Source organism: Eptesicus fuscus, chromosome 16, assembly GCF_027574615.1.
Source record: "Eptesicus fuscus isolate TK198812 chromosome 16, DD_ASM_mEF_20220401, whole genome shotgun sequence".
NCBI lineage: Eukaryota > Metazoa > Chordata > Mammalia > Chiroptera > Vespertilionidae > Eptesicus > Eptesicus fuscus.
The window spans coordinates 60,190,151-60,208,371 of NC_072488.1; the positions used below are offsets into that span (position 1 = coordinate 60,190,151).

Genomic DNA, 18,221 nt, shown 5'->3' on the forward strand with positions numbered 1-18,221 from the left:
GGTGACTGTCCTTGCTCTTCTCACTTAACAAGCTAAATAGATTTTATTCTTATTCTATGTATTCATATATGCATTGTCAGAAACTTTCAAAACACAGAAAAGCACACATGAGCATATACCCGCAGAGAAGTACACATCATGTTAACAGGAATCCTATTATCAGAGAAAACCCTTCTTAACATATTGGCAAAGATACCTCCCAGTTTTTCCTAGGTATAAAAATTGAATGGATAGATAGACAGATATATCTAATATATTTAATACAGATACTGGTTAAGAGCATTTGCATCCCAATTCGAAGCTTTGTGACCTTGGGTAAGTTACCTGACCTCTCTGTGCATCAGTTTCCTGACCTGTAAGATAGGTATTGCAGTGTTGTCTGGCTTGCAGATTTAGTGAAGACTAGATGTGTTAATTATGTAAAGTGCTTAGCACAGTGCCTGGTACATAGTAAGTGCTCCATAAATATTGACTAGTATGTTAAGCAGAATAATTTCAGACTGCAGCTGGAGCCGGGATTGGGGATTGGGACCTCAGGCGGCAGGTCCACCTGGGCCAGGCATGTGAGCACAGGCAGGGGATGTGTTGTCACTGGCCGGGTCCCTGCAGTCCCCATAGCGCCCAGCCCTCCTGGCTGCCCACCTTACCTCGCCTCCATGCAGCACGGCTTCTCGCCGGCCAGCCCATAGCAGCCGCCTCCAGCAGCTGGAACTCACCGAAGACAACTTCTCTGACACGGGCTCTGCGGTCCTCACGCCATGTCCAGTTCTTCGCCCCCTGGTTTGGACACTGTGAGAGGCTTGCCCTGGAGTGTGAGGCTGCAGCTACCAGATTAAAAGGAATTGTTCCATCAGCAAAGGTTGATTGTGCTGCCAACACAGACACGTGTAATTAGCATGGAGTCCATGGGTATCCGATCCCGAGGCACCTGGAGATGTGAAGAAGCACGTGCTGGGATGGGCCCAGGACTGCTGAGGGGATGCAGCCACCTGGACAGGCAGGCAGACCAGCGTCAGTTCCTCTCAGGACTGAGGAAGGATCGGAGAGACTCATGAGTGATAAAGAGACTTCTGTGGTGGATTTTTTTCAGGGGTTTATTCAGTGAAGCTCTGAGTTTCTAAAAGCAGCCAGCAACTTGAGGCCCTGACTGGGTAGCTCAGTTGGTGAGAGCGTTGTCCCGATCTGTAAGGCTGTGGGTTCGATCCCCAGTCAGAGCACATATAAGAATCAACCAATGAATGCATCAATAAGTGAGGCAACAAATGGATGTTTCTCTCCCTCTCCCTTCCCCCTCTCTCTTTCTCTCTCTCTCTAAAAAAACAACATCAAAAGTAACAATAATAAAATAAAAGCAGCCATAAACGAGGGATAACTACAGATTTGCACACAACAAACAGTGTTGAATTTCTGGTGAACACGTGTGGTGATAAGAGAGGGCACCCCTGTGTTTTGTCCTTCACATCTGATGAACACGGGTGAGAACAAGACTGGTGTATACAGAACAGAAGATTTAAATTCATGCAGGAAAACATGTTTGGTGTCGCCCTCACATGACAGAAGACGAGGAGGGCCGACACGGGCCAGGACTTCCCAGGGCTGGCTCTGTGGTGGACCCTGAAATGAACGCCAAGGGTCCCGGCTGCTGAGAAATGGGTGAGGGTGGTGGCCGAGAAACGCTGCATGGATGCTGGACACAAGCTCAGCTTTAGCCACGCACTTTCCATTCTGGCTCAGGAAGCACTGCGGACAGGTTTCTGTTGTTGCGTCAGAACGGCAGGAAGAGAGGGGTTTGTCACGCAGGAGTCCATGCGTGAGGCCGAGGCTCTGGGGAGGGTCCCGCAGGACTACTTTGATGGCAGCCTGAAGGGATGGATGCCTGAGGCCTGAGCCTGTTCCCGACAGTAGCATCGATCCGTAAAGGCAGTGGCCGGTAGAGCAGTGGTCCCCACGGAGCCAGGCCCTAATCCCTACGCCCTGTGGCTGTTTTCCCTCCGTGGCAAAAGGGACTTGGCAGACGTGATTGGGTCTAAGGGCCTCGAGACAGCAGAGATCCTGATTCTGGATGATCAGGGTGAGCCCTCTAATCACAGGCTTCCCTCGAAGTAGAGACCCTTCCGCAGCTGCAGAGAACCAGGGAGAGCTCGGACCGCCGTTTCTGGCTTTGGAGGTGGGAGGCGGGGACCGCAGCCGAGGATGCAGCAGCCTCTGTAGGGAACCAAATTCTGCCAACAGTCCAACGAGCAGAAAACTCATTCTCCCGAGTCTCCCGAAGGGTCACGGCCTGTGGCGCCTCGATGTTAGCCAGGCCACACTCCGACTCACCGACCTGCACGGCCACCCTGGGTCGTGTAAGCCAGGCACTTGGGGCGACGTGTTCTGGCAGCAAAACAAAACGAATGCAGCTGCTGATAAACGCGTGTGCAGCCTGCTTTGTAACAGCTAAACACCAGGGCCGTTCCCCCGCCTCGGAATAGTCTTCAACGACACTTGAAGAGGCCTCTGGAATTCCCCTGTCAGCGAAGCTGTATGACCAGGTCGCTTACGCTTCTGACTTTACACGGAGTGTCAGTGGCTATTCTTCTGTAAGCATGTTTGCACACAGCTTTGGTTATTTCCTTGGGAAATGCTATGTGAACTGCACTGGTCTTTTTCAACGGGTGCTTCATTAGCAGACATTTATTTCCCCTCAGTGCCTCCCTCCAGGGTGTGCAGTAGGGAATCAGAGGGGCCTGCGGATGGCTGGCGGGGACCCCCGAGGCAGGCCAGGTACCTTACCCTCAGCCCATGTCCTCAGCTCTTCAATGGGCCGTGATGCCTGGCTTGCAGAACGATGGTAATGATGGACAGGTGACCTTGATGACTGCCGGTCCTTAAAAGACGGCCGTGAAGAAGAGGATGCGGAGAGAAGCACCTGTTGAGGAGATAGCTACACTCGCAGGCCTTCCCGCGAGGGGAAGAGGGGCTGTTCCCCGCCAGCCTCGGGCGTGGGAGCCCGCTGTCCCCCCGCCCCCCAGCTTGCTCCCCACCCAGGTTTTTATTCCATGTCCAGATAGGTTTTGAGAACCAGCAGGCCACACCCTTCCCTTCAGAACAAAGCGCAGGGTAGGTGACTTTGTCACCCTAAAGCAGGCGTCCTAAAACTACGGCCCGCGGGCCACATGCGGGTGTTTTTGCCGTTTTGTTTTTTTTACTTCAAAATAAGATATGTGCAGTGTGCATAGGAATTTGTTCATAGTTTTTTTTAAACTATAGTCCGGCCCTCCAACCTTCTGAGGGACAGTGAACTGGCCCCCGGTTTAAAAAGTTTGAGGTCCCCTGCCCTAAAGTGTGGGTTTGGGGTTATTTCCCAGCACCTCACAATGCCTCATCTCAGCTGGTTGAGACGTCTCAGGGGCGCATGAAAATGGGTTGGAAATTGCACGACACTGAGCTGAGCCTCTGTGGACGGGTCGGTGGACACGCGTAAGCCTCACCGGCTGGCTACCTCACACTTCGGGAATGATAATAACAATAACGATGATGATGATGATGATGATGATGATGATGATGATGATATCAGTAACCCCTTTCTGCCGGCGTGCTAGAAAGAGCCACTCCCTGCCGTGGCCTCTCCTCCGTGTCACCCCGGCTCCCCCTCTCCGCGTGGTGGTGTGTGTGCTGTAAGAAAATTGCTTAATGTCCCCTGCGTCCTCCAGTGACAAGGCAAGAAAGGAGAAGAGAAAGGGAGGAAGAGAGAAAGGAAAACTGCCTCCAACGAGGGGAGTAATACTGAGGGAAGTGCTTCCAAACCGGTTCAGTGTCACGTGGAGCCTGCTGCGCCCGGGCCCAGGACCTGGGGCCCAGGGTGACGCTGTCAGGCCTCCGGGGAGCCCTGGAGAGGAGGCTGCTGAGGGCTGCAGACGAGGACTTGGTCCCAGGAGGCCAGGCTCATGAGTCCTGTGAGGTCCCGCCCAGCAGAGGGAGGCCTGGCCCAGCTCTGGGGCTCCCAGGGGGCCTGCTGGGGTGGAGCCTCAGGGGAGCAGTTAGGGGCTGTCCTGTGACCCTGTGACCCTGTGCCCCGCCCCTCCCCCCAGGCATTCTATCGGCCACACAAGTGCCTCCGCTGAGGCCTTCTCCTGGGCTGTGAAAATGCTGCAGTCCCAAACCTCAATCCTAACCCAGGGGCGACAAGGGCTGGGAACAGTCCAGATCCTACCAGTGAGAGGTCACCTTGCACTGCGGGTCCCAGTGAGGCAGAAAGGCCTGTCTCCTCCGGAACAGACCGGGGCCAGCACAGGAGGCGTGCGGGCCGGGAGGAGACACAGGGACCCGGAGAGAGAGTCCGCGCCACCTCTGTAAACTCAAATCCTCCCCACATCCTGGGAGGGAAAACAGAAAGCACCCTAAGCCAGTGAGACACAGGTGGTCGGCAAACTCATTAGTCAACAGAGCCAAATATCAACAGTACAACGATGGAAATTTCTTTTAAGAGCCGAAAACCAACTTCTGCGCATGGGCCACGAAGTTTCAATCGCACTGTACGTGCGCGCCCACACGTGGTATTTTGTGGAAGAGCCACACTCAAGGGGCCAAAAAGCCGCATGTGGCTCGCGAGCCGCAGTTTGCCGACCACGGCCCTAAGTCATCGCTCCTCTGCGTGTGGCCACATTGCCCAGGTGACGCCTGGGTTGGTGGTTTGGATGGTGAGGCAGGACCCAGGTGCTGGGAATTGTGCCTTTAGAACAAGCATGTCAAGCTCAAAGGCTAACATGGGCCAAAATAAACGAGGCATGCAGCCTGCGGGCCGCGAGTTTGCCACGCTTGCTCGAGAACATCTGTGCAAGTGACGCGAGCACGGTGGAAAGCCTTCCCACGGGAACGTCCCAGGCTCCCAAATTCTGCTCCGAGGGGAGCTGCCGAGCCCTGAGCAGGTGTGAATGCATTTTGGCAGCCCCGCCAGAGGGCTTGGGTGGCCTGGGGATCTGCATTTCCCCAAAGCTCCCAGACTCCAGCAGCAGCCCTGTGGCATCACCAAGCTGCCTTTCCATTCCCAGCATCCTGCGGACATGGAGGATGCCAGGGGCACGTGGGGATGGCACCACCATGATGTGATAGGCAACTTGGCTTCCTGGGGAGCTGAGCTGGGAGGGGCACCCCCAGCGTCTGCCCTGCCTCCCAGCCTCTCTTCCCAGGTGAGCCCTGAGACCGACAGGACCGGGTCTGGAACAGCCCCCTCTGAGGTTCCGCCCACAGGGTCCTCGGGTCCCTAAGCGAGGCCAGGTGTCCAAGCCCCTCCGCAGCTGTGGTCTCTCAGCACTCGGCGCTGTTTGTGGTGTCTGTTTCCAGAAAGAAGGACCCCGTTGTGGTGGACCCCTCTAGCAACGTGTACTACCGCTGGCTGACCGTCATCGCCCTGCCGGTCTTCTACAACTGGTGTCTGCTGGTGTGCAGGTAGGGGTGTGGCTGGGCCTCCACCCAGGGAGGGGGTGGGGAGGGAGGGCTGCCCGGCTTCAAGACGGGACTCTGCGTGTCGCTCAAGAGCCCGGGCTCCTCTCGGCCACGCAGCTGCTGGCGCCTGTGTCTCCATCGGCGGCGAGGCGGCTCTGGAGGAGCACCATGCGGGCTCCGAAGCGCGTGGGGAGCTGTGCCAGGGTCCACAGCACCTGGGAGCCTTGATGGAGGTGTAGGAGGAAGATGAGGGCGAGCTGCAGCTGCTCTGAGCGCAGGTGCTCTGAGGGCAGGGTGCAGGGGAGGAGCCTGCTCTCTGACTGTGGGCTGTGGGTCGGTGCAGGGGGAGCTGCTGCTCCTATGAAGGCAGCAGGGCCTTTGGGTGCTCCTGAGCAGGCCCGCAGGGCAGGGGCGCGTCCCTGGGCCAGCGTGTGCTTCGGGATGCAGGGGCGAGCGGTGGCTCTTCCGGGGACAAGCGGAGGCTCAGGGACTTGAAGGAAGCTGCAGGAGAGGGAGGCAAGAGCAGTTCCTCTCATAAGAGGCAGAGGGAGGGGGGACTCGGGGTCTCTCCTAGGAAGACGCTGCTCCTCAGGGCAGGTGGGGGCCAGGCTTTCCTGGGCAAGCCTGCAGGACAGAGACCTGGCGCTGCTGGCCTCTGTGGGCAAGCAGGGGGTCTGCAGGAGAGGGGCAGGATGTGTTGTTTCTCCTCCAGGGGGTAGGCGGGGCCTAGGCCTTCTGAGCCAGGTACAGGGCAAGGATGCAGGGACAAGAGGCTGCATGTCTGAGTGACCCATGACTTTGGGGCATCCTGTTCAAGTCCAGAGACAAGGACGCAAGGGTGAAGGGGCCCCTGGGGGTGGGAGTTTGGGCCCCTGGAGGGGATGAGCAGGTGCAGCTACTCTTCTGGGGGTAGGGACTCTGGGAAGGCCCTTCGCAGGCATTCGGGGACAGAGCTGTTGATTTCCTGGGGTACACCGAGGGTTTGGGCTTTTCTAATCAAACATTGGGAACTGATAAGGGGTGAGCTGCTACTCTCTGAGAATAAGCAAGGGGTTGGGGGCTCTTCCCAGCAGGCTGCTGGGCAAGGACACAGGGTGGGCTCTTGCTATTCTGGGGGTAGTAGGAGGCACCGGGGAGGGAGGCAGGGGAGCTGTGGGCATTCCTGAGCAAGCCTGCAAGGCAGGTATGACTGTTGGAGATATGCAGGGCGTTGGGGTCCCTGAGCACGTGGTAGGGGCATGGGGCAGAGGTGCTGCTCGGTGAGGGCACGCAGGACGTTGGGGTCCCTGAGCACGTGGTGGGGGCGCAAGCAGAGGTGCTGCTCGGTGAGGGCATGCAGGGCATTGGGGTCCCTGAGCACGTGGTGGGGGGCAAAAGCAGAGGTGCTGCTCGGTGAGGGCACGCAGGGCGTTGGGGTCCCGGAGCCAGCCTGCCAGGTGCGACAGCAGGGTGAGTCCTGCTCTCCTGGTGGTGCTGGAGCCGCCTGCCCAGGCCGCATGGCAGGTGTGCAGAGCCCCGGGCTCTCTGAGGGTCAGGCGCTTTCAGGATTACCTGAGCAAGGGGCGGTCTCCTCTCCTCTGAGGGTAAGTTGGGGTGAAGCAGGGAGAACTGAGGGCCTCTCCCAAGCCCGCCTGGGGATAGGGGCAGGCTGCTGCTCTCTGGGGGTCCGGGGTATTTTGCGGGTATTGTCTGTATGAGAAGCGGTGAACATAAAGATGGAGAAAGTAGAAAACATTTACTGGCTTGTTCCGTGGTTAATCCTCCAGAAAGTCTCCTGTCTTTGGCCTGGGAAGGGCAGGTCCTCAGCCTGCTCCTGGCCCGGCAGTGAGGCCCAGAGAAGCCGCCCGGCCTCGGAGCTCCCTGCTCAGAGCAAGCAGGGCCCGCGCTTTGGGGTCAATCCCAGCTCTTCTGAGCTACGTGAGCTTGGACAGAAGCTTTGGGAGCCTGGTCCCCTCCTCGGGGCCTGGCGATGACGCCGGGGCACAAGCCCTGCAGGCCGGCCGGTGCCGGGGCCCTGCAGACACCTCTCCCTGTCGCCCTGGGCAGGGCCTGTTTCGACGAGCTGCAATCAGAGCACCTGGTGCTGTGGCTGGTCCTGGACTACGCGGCGGACGTCCTCTATGGCCTGGATGTGCTGGTGCGCGCCCGGACAGGTGAGTGCCCCCAGCCGGATGTCCTGGGCCCGGCCACAGGCCCCACATCAGGAGGGCCCAGGGGACCACACCATGTTTCGGGAGATCCAGAACGGTAGGGTAGGCATTTCCTACCCCTGCCCACTGGAGGCCAAGCAGGTCTGGGGAGCCTGCAGCAGGGACGGGGTGGTGCCGCCTCACCCTTCCTCTGCTCCTTGGACAGAGCCCCAAGCAGGGGTCATGACCCTGGGTTCTGGTCTTCTTGTCCCAATGAGCTGTGTGACCCTACGGAGGTCGAGCTGTCTTTCTGGGCCGCGTTGGTTCCCATTGATACTGGAAATAAGGAGGCCACGTCATCATCTCAAAGCCCAGCCCAGCCCAGTGCGGCTGGAGGCGGGAGGCAGAGCTCGGTCAGTCTTCGCGTGGGCAGCCGGCGGACCAGGACCTGCTGCCCCGTGGCTGTCAGAGGAGCACTGGGCGTGGAGAACTGACTGGAACAGGCCTTCCTGCAGGTGCCTCTGGCTGCAAGTGGGGGCTAAAGCCCCAGCCCCAGCCCCCAGCCCTGCATCTTTGGGGCACCTTTTCCTAATTTGCACGTAAGCTCGTGGAGGCCCTGCTTGTGACTTCCAAGATTTTTTAGAAAAAACTGTGCCATAGCTGTCGATATAAACATGCCGGATCACAGCAACAAGCCGTGCAGCTCGGCAGTGCGCACAGCGATGCAGCCACCTCCGTTCCCCAGAGAACTGCTGCGCTGGAGACGGCTGACTTCGAAGCTGAGGCCAGAGACACTGAGGGGCCCAAAGTCCACGGTCACTCCCCAGCAGCCCTCCTGCTTCCGTCCACATCAGAGCCCGGCGTCGTAACCGAAGTCCTCCTGCACACAGCCCGAGGCTTGCCCGGTGACTGAGCCAGTCCCGGTGGTCGGCCACTCCGCAGTCACGGGAACCTAGCAAGACACCATTGCTCCTGGAGTGGCCCAGCTCCTGGGGCCGGCTGTCCCTGTTCCAGCCCGGTCAGCAGCACAGGGCACTCTGGCTCAGGTGTGGCCCACCCCCCTCGTGCCTTGGTGCTACCCTGGCAACCTAAGACTCAGCAGGAATCCAAGGGTGAGGAGGCAGGTGGGCAAGAAACCAATTGGCTGTGGATTATATTCCAAAGGGGAGAAAAAAAAAAAAAAAACACTATTCAAAATTGAAAGAAAATGTAATAAGGAAGTACCGAGGAGTCTCAAGGCTCAAGGAGTGTCATGTAATGGTCTAGGTCAAGCATGTCAAACTCAAAGGCTGACACGGCCAAATAAACAAGGTTGAAGTTTATGTGGGCGGCAAAAACACAAAAGCTTCAATTTTCATAGAAACATAGGTTTATCTCCATAGAGACATGCTGAATACAAAGGGCTGAAACAAATGAGTCATCGTTAACATAAAATAATAGAACATTTTAATAAAATTAATATTTTTTCTTGAACATTAACTTACCAGATACTGAATAACTGCACAAATTAGTAAGCGTAACGCAAATAAACCTATTTTTCTTGTTCTCCGAAAGGGAAATATTTCCTGTTGCGCACACCAAACAAGTCAGTCCAAGACTAATGACATGGCAACTGGCTGCTAAAATATTCGCTGCTGGTATTAGTGGAGAGAATTGGTGCTCCTTCGTGTAAGGCGCGTAAGGGGAATGAATGCAGCACGATTATAGTAATCAGTCATTAGCGAATGTTGGAATTCGTTATTAATAATTATGTGTAACAGGATATTGTAAAAGTTAAGTTACAAAATTTTTATTAAAACGTTTCTTACATACCGTTATGTTGGCTGGGCTGCAAAAATATTCCTTGTGGGTCGCATGCAGCCAGCGGGCTGAGAGTCTGACATGCTTGGTCTAGGTTCTCCATAAACATGAGTTAACCGAAGAATGAAGTAAAGAACGGGGGTTAGGAAGCAGGATGTCCCTCGCTCCCAGGGTGCAGGCCCGTCTGATTCTCGGGGGTGAGCTCCAGGTTCCATGCTCCCAGAGCCCCTTGGATGCCGTCGTGTGCGACCAGCAAGGAGAACACTGCTTCCCTGGACAGTGTCTCCGGCAGGCAGCTCATGCCCACTGGTGACTGGGGACGCCAGCTGCATGGCCACAACCTGTGCTTTTAACATTTTTATTCGTGTTTTCAAACATGCCCCAATCAGAGCGAGCAGTAAGTATTATGGATCCTCGGGTACCCTCACCCAGCTTCAACAGTCACCAACATTTTGCTAATCTTGTTTCTGCCCCCACCCCCCCCCACCCCTTTCTTGGCTGGACTATTTTAAAGCAAATCTCAGACAGTAACCCTTATACCATGTATCTCTAATTTTCAAGCACTCGTTAGAAAATATAACTTCCATTTATGTTTCAGAATTTAATAATCATTTCTTTCTATCTCTAATGCCCAATCCACAGTCAAATGGACCCAATTGATGTATAATTTTAATTGAATAAAATGGATTAGGACAGCATAGACTGGTAAATATCAGTACATTTCCTGTAGGAGCGGTAAGTGTGGTGTTTGAAGTGGTGTCTAATATTAGTGTACCACCATGTCTTCTGCAGTCACGATGTGAAATATCTTTCTGTGGGCCCTGGTCCAAAAACATAGCCTCTTTGGTGCCCAAGTGACCTCCACCTCCCTCTTTAGGCTTCCTCGAGCAAGGCTTGATGGTCAGGGACACCAGGAGGCTGTGGCGGCATTACACGGAGACCTTGCAGTTCAAGCTGGACGTGCTGTGCCTCGTCCCCACAGACCTGGCTTATTTCAAGCTGGGCGTAAACTGCCCGGAGCTGAGGTTCAACCGCCTGCTGAAGTTCGCCCGGCTCTTTGAATTCTTTGACCGCACAGAGACGCGGACCAGCTACCCCAATGTGTTCAGGATTGGGAACTTGGTTTTGTACATCCTCGTCATCATCCACTGGAACGCCTGCATCTACTTCGCCATTTCCAAGTTCATTGGTTTCGGGACAGATTCTTGGGTCTACCCAAACATCTCAAACCCGGAGTACGGGCGCCTCTCCAGGAAGTACATTTACAGTCTCTACTGGTCCACCTTGACCCTCACCACCATCGGGGAGACTCCGCCCCCCGTGAAAGACGAGGAGTACCTCTTCGTCGTCGTCGACTTCCTGGTGGGCGTCCTGATTTTCGCCACCATCGTGGGCAACGTGGGCTCCATGATCTCAAACATGAACGCCTCCCGGACTGAGTTCCAGGCCAAGATGGACGCCATCAAACAGTACATGCAGCTCCGCAAGGTGACCAAGGACTTGGAGACGCGGGTCCTCCGGTGGTTTGACTACCTGTGGGCCAACCGCAAGACGGTGGATGAGAGGGAGGTGCTCAAGAGCCTCCCGGACAAGCTGAAGGCCGAGATCGCCATCAACGTGCACCTGGACACCCTGAAGAAGGTGCGCATCTTCCAGGACTGCGAGGCGGGGCTCCTGGTGGAGCTCGTGCTGAAGCTGCGGCCCGCGGTGTTCAGCCCCGGGGACTACATCTGCAAGAAGGGGGACATCGGGAGGGAGATGTACATCATCAAGGAGGGCAAGCTGGCGGTGGTGGCCGACGATGGGCTCACCCAGTTCGTGGTCCTCAGCGACGGGAGTTACTTTGGGGAGATCAGCATCTTAAACATCAAGGGGAGCAAGTCAGGGAACCGCCGGACGGCCAACATCCGGAGCATCGGTTACTCGGACCTGTTCTGCCTTTCCAAGGATGACCTGATGGAGGCGCTCACCGAATACCCTGATGCCAAGAAGGCCCTGGAGGAGAAGGGACGGCAGATCCTGATGAAGGACAACCTGATCGACGAGGACCTGGCCAAGGCCGGGGCAGACCCCGAGGACATCGAGGAGAAGGTCGAGCACCTGGAGTCCTCCCTGGACACCCTGCAGACCAGGTTTGCGCGGCTCCTGGCCGAGTACAGCGCCCACCAGATGGCGGTGAAGCAGCGCCTCAGCCAACTGGAAAGCCAGGTGCGGCTCTGTGGGCCCAGCCCTCTGCCTGAGGCGGTCGCGCTGGAACCAGAGACCAAGCAGCAGTGAAGGCAGGGAGGTCCCTCTCCTGCCTCGGGGAGTCAGCTGTCCACACGATACTACGTAGCCCAAGGCCAGGGACTTGGCAGGTTGCATTCCGGCTCCCCCTGCCCTTTGCAAGCAGAGAGCCTCGGCTTCCTCATCTGGGAAATGGGACTTGTTCCGGCAGCCACAGTCAAGTGGCAGGTTCTTACCAGGTCCACGGGGAAGCCTGTGAGGGGCGGGACCTTGTGGAGTGCCGGTGTCCCCAGGCCAAGCGTATGAAATCGTGGACACTGGACTCTTATTTTTTCACCCCTGAGGAATTCTTAGACGTCTGACCTTCCCTTTGTTACTCATGATCACACCCCCCCCCCCCCCGCACCTGCCTCCACCCGTGCCGGAAGGGAGAGGCTGAACGTGTCTGAGGCAGATTTCTGAACCTGGTACCTCCTCGGGGGCTCTTTGTGACCCTAGAAACCCAGGCCTTTGGTGGAGCTGTGACAAGCTCAGGATGAAGCAAGGCCACCCCATCTGAGGTCACTTCAAGTCGGTGACGCAGATCCGGACGCCCTACCCTCCAGCCCCCGAGAATGGGAATCTGTTTCACTGGAAAAAGAAAAGAGCATCTGAGCTGGGGAAGGAGTCTCTCCCTCTAACTCGCCAGAGGGATTGGAGACGGCCTCTCGCCCCCGCGTGGGGGCTCTGGGAGAGAGAGCCTTTCAGGTTGGAGCTGGGAATGGGTCCCAGCCAAACACAGCTGACAACTGGGACTTGGACAAGATGAGATCCTTAGGCCACATCTTCTCAAACTGCCCCTTCATCCCAGGAACCCTCACCATCCCTCGGAATTACATCCTGAGGCAAAGCTCTTAGCTAGCCAAGAGCACAGAGTGCAGAATGTAGCTCTTAAACCCAGCCCGTGGAATTCCATTAACATTTTATAAGATATTTAGGCATTTGGGTTCTATGAATGTGAAGTACAACCATAATGGTCCATCCTTTGCTTAAATACCCATTGGAAATTACCCAAAGAGAACTCCTCCTCCCCATCCAGACAAGCCATACGGGCAGCTTTTCCTTCTCCTCTCTTTAGTCTCCTTCCCTCCCTCCCTCCCTCCCTTCCCACCCTCTCCCTCCCTTCCTCTTTCCTCCCTCCCTCCCTTCCTCCCTCTCTCCCTCTCCTTCCCTCCTTTCCTTCCTTCCTTCCTTCCTTCCTTCCTTCCTTCCTTCCTTCCTTCCCTTCTCTTCCTCCTCTTCCTGTTCCTCCTCTTTTTTCCCTCTTCTTCTCAGAAAAAATGTCCCATTTTGCTTTGGCGACTTTTTTGTGGTCTGATATCCTATATAAGAAAGAGGTAATATGCAAATTAACTCTCATGCCCTCATAAGATGGCTGCCTACAACCAGGCCAGCAGGGGGGTTAGTGAGGGACAACCAAATGACTGAACAAGCAGGCTACGTGGGGCGACCAGGCTGATGGGGGGGCAATTGGGGGCAATTAGGATGGTGGGGGGGGCAGTTAGGGGTGGTTAGGTCAAAGGGGGTGCAGTTTGGGGAAACCAGGCTGGCAGAGGGGGGCAGTTAGGAGTGACCAGGTCAGCAGGGGAGCAGTTAGAGGCAACCAGGCTGGCAGAGGGGGGCAGTTGGGGGCAACCAGGCCAGAGGGGGGGTGCAGTTGGGGGTGACCAGGCCAGCAGGGGGGAAGTTGGGGGTGATTAGGCTGGCAGGGGGGGCAGTGTGGGGTGACTAGACTGGCAGGGGGGCAGTTAGGGACAACCAGGCCGGCAAGGGGGGGCAGTTGGGGGCTATTAGGCTGGTAGGGGCGCAGTAATGGGTGACCAGGCTGGTAAGGGGCAGTTGGGGGCAATTAGGATGGTGGGGGGGGCAGTTGGGGGCAATTAGGTCAGAGGGGGGTGCAGTTGGGGGCAACCAGGCTGGCAGGGGGGGCAGTTAGGAGTGACCAGGCCGGCAGGGGGGCGGCGTTAGGGGCAACCAGGCAGGCAGGCAGGTGAGAGATTAGGAGCCGGCAGTCCAGATTTGTGAATGGGATATCTGACTGCCGGTTTAGGCCCGATCTAAACCTGTCAGACATCCCCCAAGGGGTCCCGGATTGGAGAGAGTACAGGCTTGGATGAGGGGACTCTTCACACCCCACTCCACCCCCCCACCCCCACCCGTGCACAAATTTTGTGCACTGGACTTCTAGTAATCTATATGCCACATAACTGGGCCCTAATATAGTTCATACAAAAGGTGCTGCATTTTCAAGTATGTATTTTGATGGGTCTCTTCTAGTTTTTATTATGAATCATGTAACCATTTTAGCTTTAAAAAATAAATGTAAATGGTATATTAAAGGAAGTTATGATGCAAGGTCATATCATCAACAAAATGCAACTAGCAATGTATTCTCAAAACGCATATATTTTAAAAGCCTTAACTATTAATTATGCCTCCATTTATATTTGCACAGGAAAAATAAAGACAGATTAAAAAATATTGAGTGATTCCTGCTTCATATTTTTTTAATTTTATCATAAGGGAAGATGCAACTGGGGTGTGTTTCTAGGGCCATGGCCTGGCTACCCCGGAAAGAACAGGTGCAGGTGAGCAGGGGACAGCACACGCCCCTGAGGGCCATACACAGGCAGGAGCAGGTAAGAAAATGCTACCAAAGTGGCAGCATGTGTCAGTGAAGAAGCCAAAGCACTCAGATAGATACAAAGTGTATACCAGGAGTTACGCTAAATTTGCAGGCATCTTTGTCCAGGGCCGTCACGGGGTGTTCGGCTGTTTGGGAAGGCATGGCCAGGCAGGAAGCTGGGGAGCCTGGGGAAGCACCCCAGCTTTCCCACTGCTTCTACCCAAGGAGTCTGGGTAGCAAGTTAGAAAGTGGGAAGTCAGGCCCGCTCGTGTTCAAGTCTTAACCTGGCCACTCGGGCCAGTTATTTTATCTTAGGCCTCATCTCTCTCACCTGAAAAAAGGAAGGATACTGCCAGGTCACAGAGTTGTTGTGAATAAACATGTTATTTTCCTAGAGGAATAAATGAATTATAATTTCAGCAAACTAGCCTCCACCTGCCAAGATGGTTGGGAAGCTGGGTCTCAGGTTGTCAGGACGCCTGTTCACTGACTTGGAACCTGCGGTAGGATGTGTGGTCTCCCAGGCATGGAGGTCACCGTCAGAACCCAGGCTGGCAGATGGCTTCTCATGGATCATGGAAGTGTGTGTGTGTGTGTGTGCGTGTGCATGCGTGTGTGTGTGTGTGTGTGTGTGTGTGTGTCTGTCTGTCTGTCTCAGGACAGAGAGGCCCTGGGACGACAGGAAAGGGAGGAAGTGGATATGGACTGATGTAGGGTCCCTGGCAGAACCCTGGGGAGGTAAGAGGTGGTGGGACTCAGGTGAGGCCTAGAGCTCTGGCTTTGTGGAACCCAGCCTGGCAAAGAGTCCAGTACCTCCAGCCTGGAAAGGCCCAAGGCTGTTAGCCCTCAAGGAACAGACGCAGTTGGACAAAGGGCATGTTGGCAGGAACCAGTATGAAGAATGTCTGGAAATATTTGTAACTCGAGCGATTCATCAAGCGAGATGCCTGTTCCACCCCTGCCGAAGCATCGGCCCTCGGAGATCTGCTGCTCCCTCCCTCAAAGTTAAACAGGGCCAGGGACCTAGTCTAGCTTATCAGGCTGCCTCTGTCCATCTCAGACCCTTCTGCCACTATTTTATCACATGGAAGCCAGGGCAGCTTCCTTCTTTGGTCTGGTGGTCATTAGTAAATACCCCAAGGGAGGGATGCAAACTGTGATGAACAAAATCCTATCTAACAAAAGCCTAATATACTAAGTGTCTGGTCGACCAGTCGGCCGTTCAACCAATCAAAGCGTAATATGCTAATGAAATGCTAAGGCTGCTCAACCACTCGCTATGATGTGCACTGACCACAAGGAGGCAGATGCTCCAACCATTAAGTTAGCTTGCTGCTGGGGTCTGGCAGATCAGGACTGAGCAAGATGGGCCAGACATGACCTGGAGCCCTCCCTCGGTCTCTCCCTGGCTGGCCAACCTCCTGCGTCTCTCCCAGGCCCTGATTGTGCACCAGTGGGGTCCCTTGGCCTGGCCTGTGCCCTCTTGCAATCTGGGACTCCTCAGAGGAGGGTAGGAGAGCCGGTTTTGGCCTGATCCCGAAGGCCAGGCCAACAGACCCCACTGGTGCATGAATTCGGGCACCAGGCCTCTAGTAGAGAATAAAAGTGGTTTCCTGAAGCACAGGGCGAGAGTTTGTCCAGCAAATATGAAGTTGCCCATCTCTGTCACCTAGCAACCCTTCTTCTGGCTCCACGTCATAGGAAAGCTCTCACCTATGTGTACCCAGAGACGGGTATTTTTAATGTTTATTATTATAGCATTCTTTTTAATAGAAAAAAGGGGAATAACCTAAATGCATGAATCTTAGAACAAATTAGGATAAATATATAATACGTTAGGTATTTCACCAAGTAGAATTTAATAGAGGGATGAATCATAAGGGTGTGGAGGGTGAAAGGGCAGGGACGGAGCACTGAGGTTATCTGAGAAAGCAACTGCGGGAGCAGCTGGGAGCCAGGGGAAGGGTGCTGAGAGGGCAGTTCCTGGGAGCTGGACCTCGGACTTGAGGAAGGGCTCCTGCTGGCTGCTACTGGTAATTTAGGAACTCGGAGGAGTTTGGCAAAGATGGAACTTTGGACATTATCTGAAGAGGGTGAGATTGGTCCTGGGAGTCCCCCCAAAAAAGTCCCTAAAGAAGTCTGGAAGCAACTGCCCTTGCCATGATCTTCCATCAGTGCTAAGGCTACATAACCAGGGCAGCATGGGACAGGAAAAGGAAAGTCCCTCTTCCCTCATGCTTCCTTTCAATCTTCCTTGTAGAGTTCTAGAAAAGCAAGGACAGGGTGGAGGACTTTGGACTTGACTGACAGTGTTGTTTCATTTGTATTTATTTGTTCACAAATGATTGTAATATTCCCCCATTTGTTTATTAGTCATTTGAATTTTTATTTTCTGTGCATTGTCCATTCCACACCTATTTTATGCTGACTAAACATTCCAGGGAAATAGGATCATCCCTCATCTAAGGGCTGGATAAGAAGAAAATCATGTTGTCAAATCACCCCAGGAGAGCGCTTGCATTGTCTGCTCGGCCCAGCACGCAGGTGTTCCCGCCAGCGGAGCAGATTGCTCACTCCTTGGCTGGGGACTGGAATAAATCGTTGGCTTGTTTTTAGTGACTATTATTCAGGGCTGTTACATATGGTTGCTCTAGTTGTGCATTGCCCAGAAGGGTCCCTTCTAAAAAGGCATCCTGCCCTAGCTGGTTTGGCTCAGTGGACAGAGCATTGGCCTGCAGACTGGAGGGTCCCGGGTTTGATTTCAGTCAAGGGCACATGCCCGGGTTGCTGGCTTGAACCCCAGTAGGGGTGTGCAGGAGGCAGCCAATCAATGATTCTCTTTCATCATTGATGTTTCTATCTCTCTCTCCCTCTCCCTTCCTCTCTGAAATCAATAAAAATATATTTAAAAAATAAAGTGATTTAAAAAATAAAATAAGGCATCCTGCCTTATCATCAGCAATTTTTGTGTTTATTATAACAGTTTTGCAGCAGATAGCAGTGGAGGGTTTTGTTTTAATATGGTCATTACAGCATGACAGTTCTCCACCAGGGGGAGGTAAAGAGTCTTGTCTGGACAGACCCTGTCACTGAGCTACAGAGATGTGGGTTTTAATCAAGTTAATTTCTGACTCCCACTGGAGTGTTAAAGCATATGTGTAGCAATGATTCACTTCTGAGTTATTTTGTATATATTTACATACAAAATCAGGTGACCAATATCAGCTGCCAGTGGAGAATGTAGCTTCTCCTTAAGATTTACGACTTCATGATAAAAACTGGCAAATGCCCTGATCATTTCTATAGAAGAGAGATAATGGAACACAACAACACTAAAATGTCAGAAAATTTCATTTCCACAAAAGTGTGTGTATGTATTTCATAACAAATCAATATATCTTCGTGATTTTGAGTTCCTGTGACTAACAATTCAGAATTTCTATTTTATGTTTGATAATTTGCTTCATATAGTTTTGAAGAATGGCTTTATGATTGTTACAGTTGTTCATATTGAGAAATAAAAAGCCACTAACTAAACACACAGCAATAGAGTGACAAATGTTATTGAAAGCCTGATCTTCATTCAGTGTTTGTTACTATGTTAAATGAATGAATTGTTGAAATTGAACTGATGTCTATTTTTAAATGTTTGTGAATTTAAGTGTCTTTCTTTTTTTAAGCTAAGATTTAAAAACTCTCTCAGCTTGATTACAGCTAGCATGGCCATAAAATGTATTGTCTGAACTTTTTTTGAGAATACTTTTGAGAGTGAAAGGAGACTCTATTAATAGTTTGGCTGGGTAAATGTGCCAACTGTGGCTGTCTCATTGGTCACTCTTTTTTTAGAAAATAAAATATAAAAATACTTTTGCATTTCCACAAGTTTGTTTGATTTTCTGACTTTAATTTTATCCTAGGGCTAAAGTTCTGGCATTTCTTTCCATTTATTTGAAAAAAAATAAAGTGTGTTTTGT

General features: G+C 53.5%; 1 protein-coding gene across 1 annotated transcript in view; it reads left to right on the top strand.

Moving 5' to 3' along the window:
* CNGA3 (cyclic nucleotide gated channel subunit alpha 3) overlaps positions 1–11,633 on the top strand; it is a 28,694-nt gene extending 17,061 nt beyond the window's left edge. The window contains exons 5-8 of the mRNA XM_054728108.1: positions 3,703–3,762; positions 5,326–5,430; positions 7,474–7,580; positions 10,234–11,633. Coding sequence (XP_054584083.1) covers positions 3,703–3,762; positions 5,326–5,430; positions 7,474–7,580; positions 10,234–11,633 — 1,672 coding nt within the window. The remainder of the gene's footprint in view (positions 1–3,702; positions 3,763–5,325; positions 5,431–7,473; positions 7,581–10,233) is intronic.
* The last annotated feature ends 6,588 nt before the right edge of the window (positions 11,634–18,221 follow it).